This window comes from Hippocampus comes, unplaced genomic scaffold (genome assembly GCF_001891065.2).
Source record: "Hippocampus comes isolate QL1 unplaced genomic scaffold, H_comes_QL1_v1.1 scaffold81, whole genome shotgun sequence".
Taxonomy (NCBI): domain Eukaryota; kingdom Metazoa; phylum Chordata; class Actinopteri; order Syngnathiformes; family Syngnathidae; genus Hippocampus; species Hippocampus comes.
In genome coordinates, this window is record NW_017806179.1 from 143,934 (window position 1) to 147,693 (window position 3,760).

Below are 3,760 nucleotides of genomic sequence, written 5' to 3' on the forward strand. Positions count from 1 at the left end.
CGTTGGGCGGAGCCCGGCCGCCGCGGGGCGCGGCCGTGCCGTTCGCCGCCTCCGAGGAGTTGAAGGGCGCCGGGTAGGAGAGCGCCGGCGCGAACAGCGAGCGCTCCATGGCCACCGTGTTGGTCCACGCGTACACCATCTGCGACACACGGCTTAGCGTCAGCATGCTAACGTGCGACGTCGAGGTCACCTAGGTCACAGGGTCAAAGTCGGGGATTCTTTCCATACTTTCCTTTTTTCCAGACCGACACCGGGATGAGAATTTGTTCGGCGATTCCCGGTGGCAAGAGCACAAATTCCGTCGCAAACTTGAGGCGAGAGAGAACAGAGACCTTTCCCTCCTTGCTCCTTTCTGACAGTTCGGCTCTCGGCCTCGGTTCAGTTACTCCGGCATCAGAAAATCCATTTTGGCAAGAAAAGCCATTTTGACCACGCGTTTTGTGATGACAATATTTTCCCTCGGACGAGCAAATCGCTATCGGGCCTCCTTGATGACGAGCCATCGCAATCGGCCCTGAAACAACATCTCGCATCTGTCGCCGAGCAGGCTAAAAGCTAACGCGCTAAGTGGACAGGAAGTGAGGGGCTCGTGACGGGGTCGAGCCCCGCCCTCCGCCAGCCTCCCTTTACCACCGACCGTCAAGTCTCACCAATTAATGAGGCGAGGCCTAAACCTCCTCAACATCGCCGACGCGGCGCTCGTGCGTGGCGAGCCGACATACCTTCCAGCCGGGCGCCAAGCGGCCGCGCGATGATCCAAACGGCTGACGATCGACCGAGCGCTCAGTGTGGGAGATAAAGATGACGTAGGCCACGAAGAAGGGACTGCGTGCCCATCGCGTCCGGTTGTGCGCGTTGTTCGCCGGAGGAGGAGGAGAGGAGGATGAGGAGGAGGGTTCCTGGGCCGTACCAAGTCATGTGTGACGGGGGGGCACCCGGCCCCTGCGCAACAAGGAACACCCTCCTTCGTCTGAAAAAGAAATGAGCACATCTTTGTTAGAACGACCTAAGATCCGATGCTTCAGTGTACGGACATGTGCAGGGATCGATATCGATATACACTTACACGCGCGATATAGACGGCGGTCGCTGACGTGAAAAGAAAGTGGCCGTGAGTCGCTCTTGTTACCGTGGCAACATCGGCAGCTGCGGGCCATCGTCATGGCAACCAGCGGGGGATTGAGACGGGTGGCGGAGGCCTCGCGTCACTTCGCGACTCGCCCGTCAATCACTTTTGGTCGGGATTCATTCGATGGGTGCCTCTTTTTGACATTTTTATTTGCCCGTCCGTGGCCATCATCATCATCATCATCATCATCACATGTACAACGCTGAGCTGTCAATGAAATATTTACAAAACCAAGGCAGCTATTTACAAAAGCGAACGTTTTGTTGTTGTTGTCGTCGTTGCTGTTGCTGTTGTTGGGGGGCTGGGTTCAACCTCGCAAAGCTCCATCCACCGTCAGCGTCCCGAATCTGAGGAAGAGCATCACAGTCACTTTCGGCTTCGCATGCTAGGCTCGGCTCGGACTTTGAGGGGTCGACGAGCTGGTTTGTTTCTGAATTGAGGCTGATGCCCTTGCACGATTTTGCAAGAAAGAATTCCAGTACCTGGACAACCCCCCCACCCCCCAACACGATGAATCAAAGAACATTTGGGGTGCTGAAATTAGAAGCCAACTGCAACATTTTTTCGCCGCTAATATGTTCTCTGCGCCCCAAAAACGGCCTTCTGACGAACATTGCGCGAGTGGAATACAAATGGAGCGGCCGCGAGCGCTCCAAGCGCAGGAAAGCCGCGCTTTTGGCTTGAGCGCAGTCAGAGCTCCCTCTCGTGGACAAACGCCGCGCGCGCGCGCATCAGCCCGAAAGACTCGCAGCCACAAAGAAGGGCGAGGAAGGGCGGGGCCGTCGGGATTGTTCGGGAAAGGCTTCATTCTCTGCCGGCCGGTTCAGTCGGGCCCCGAAGCGGTGCCGCTAAGCGAAGCGGCAAGACGACTCCGACCGCGACGCGAGCGCGAACGCGAACACGTCAGGCAAAAGGAGTCGGGTGACCTTTCCAGGAAGTGGTTGTTCTCGGCCAGTTCCTTGACCACGCCCTCCATCTCCTCCTTCAGCTTCTTCATCCTGTCTCACACGCGCACAACCGCCACGTCGTCAATCAGGGGGCGGGGCCGGGCCGGGCCACGCCGCGGCGGCGCGTCACGCTCCTCTTACCCGAGCGTCATCTCCACCAGCGTGTTCTGGCTCAGGTACGCTTGAGGCTTCAGACCGCTCAACACCAACGGAAGAACTTTGGCGGGGACTTGCTCCTGCAGCTGGACACACCGCAACCAAGCGACGTCAACGCGGGCGCGCCAAAAACGTCCCGAGCGCGGCGCCACTTCCGTCGGCTTTTCGGAAATCCCGCAAGTGAGCCGGGAGAGCGCCGCGTGGACGCGACGCGGCTCGGACCGGATCGGCGAGCCCGAGCCGCGCGCCGTGGTAACGGCGGTGGAGTTCCTGGATCAAAAAGGGTCCCCGACTGCTGACCGGGGAGAAGGAAATGATTGATGAAGGCTGGGCAACGCGGCGACTGCCTGCCGGGTCATCGGTCCGTCATTCCCTCCTCCCAAACGTCAACTCTTCAAGCGCTCCCGAACGCATTTTGGGTCCCGAGCGAGCGCCGTACGGTGTTCCGGCGTACCTTGGCGGCTCTCTCCATCAACACGCTAACTTCCTTCTCGATGCCGATGAGCTGCGTCGTCAAGGCCAGCAGCTGCTTCCTCACGTGGTGAACCTTCCTGCACGCACATGCACGGCGGCCCCGTTAAGGCGGCGGGGAGGCAAGCGGCGGTCGGCGCGGGAAAGCAGCTGACCTCATGGACTCCTCGCTCTTGGAGATGAAGAGGCGGTACCTCATGGCGCACTCTTCCGTGAACAACGAGCGAGCTTTGCTGGCGTGCAGGACCAACTTCTGCCTGGCGCGTGGAAAACACACAGCAGAGGCGGCGGCGGCTCAACTTGCAATCCAAACACGGCCGAGATGAGACGAGACGAGGCCAATCCAGGCCCGGAGAGTCAAAACCCCGCCGCAGCTTCCGGGCCCGGATCGGACGCCTCGCTACGACGTGCGCGTCAAGCAAAGCCATCTTCCTACTTTGAAGCACCTACTTGTCAAACTTGTGGATCTGCTCCTCATTGTACGGGAGACCTGAAAACACACACACACACACACACACATTTGAAAAGCTCCAACGGCTGCCGCGGCTCTCACTGTTGCTGTGGAGTCGTACTGACGGCGTTCAGCTTTGTCCTTCTTGAACTGTTGGTAGATGGCCGTGATGGCGTCCAGCAGAACTTTGATCTTTTCCACACTGCGCGCACGCACACACATCACGGTCGGCACGCGCGCGCCATAGCACGGAAAGGCATGTTTCTGCGCGTGCGTCCTACTTCCTGTCTTGGGGGTGCGTGCCCACTTGCTGCGTCCAGGCGTCACTCAGCGGGCCTCCTGGGAGGAACTTGGCCTTCAGGTCCTGCGTGCTTCGATCGATGGGCTCCAGCGAGCTGCTGATCTGCACGCACGCGCACACGGTGAGACGGTCGCGGCGACGGGCCCCCGCCAAACTCCCCACTCACCCTGACCACTTTCTTGTGCATGTCGGCAATCTCGTCATACTCGGACGTCAGCATGTTGGCTTGCATGAGAACCTCCAACCTGGGCACACGCGCACGCGCCGATGAAAGCGGCAGCCCGACGGGCACGAGGCATCCGCCC

The 3,760-nt window shown here is 59.7% G+C and overlaps 1 protein-coding gene across 2 annotated transcripts in view; it reads right to left on the reverse strand.

Annotated features, from left to right (window-relative positions):
* Window positions 1-1,365: 1,365 nt before the first annotated feature.
* tbk1 (TANK-binding kinase 1) overlaps window positions 1,366-3,760 on the reverse strand; it is a 6,511-nt gene continuing 4,116 nt past the window's right edge. For both annotated transcript variants that reach the window (XM_019897493.1, XM_019897494.1), the window contains 9 exons: window positions 3,622-3,706; window positions 3,436-3,557; window positions 3,280-3,356; window positions 3,154-3,193; window positions 2,859-2,960; window positions 2,687-2,783; window positions 2,218-2,318; window positions 2,056-2,127; window positions 1,366-1,476 (listed from right to left, as the gene is read on the reverse strand). In XM_019897493.1, coding sequence (XP_019753052.1) covers window positions 1,437-1,476; window positions 2,056-2,127; window positions 2,218-2,318; window positions 2,687-2,783; window positions 2,859-2,960; window positions 3,154-3,193; window positions 3,280-3,356; window positions 3,436-3,557; window positions 3,622-3,706 — 736 coding nt within the window. In that variant the 3' untranslated portion in view covers window positions 1,366-1,436. The remainder of the gene's footprint in view (window positions 1,477-2,055; window positions 2,128-2,217; window positions 2,319-2,686; window positions 2,784-2,858; window positions 2,961-3,153; window positions 3,194-3,279; window positions 3,357-3,435; window positions 3,558-3,621; window positions 3,707-3,760) is intronic.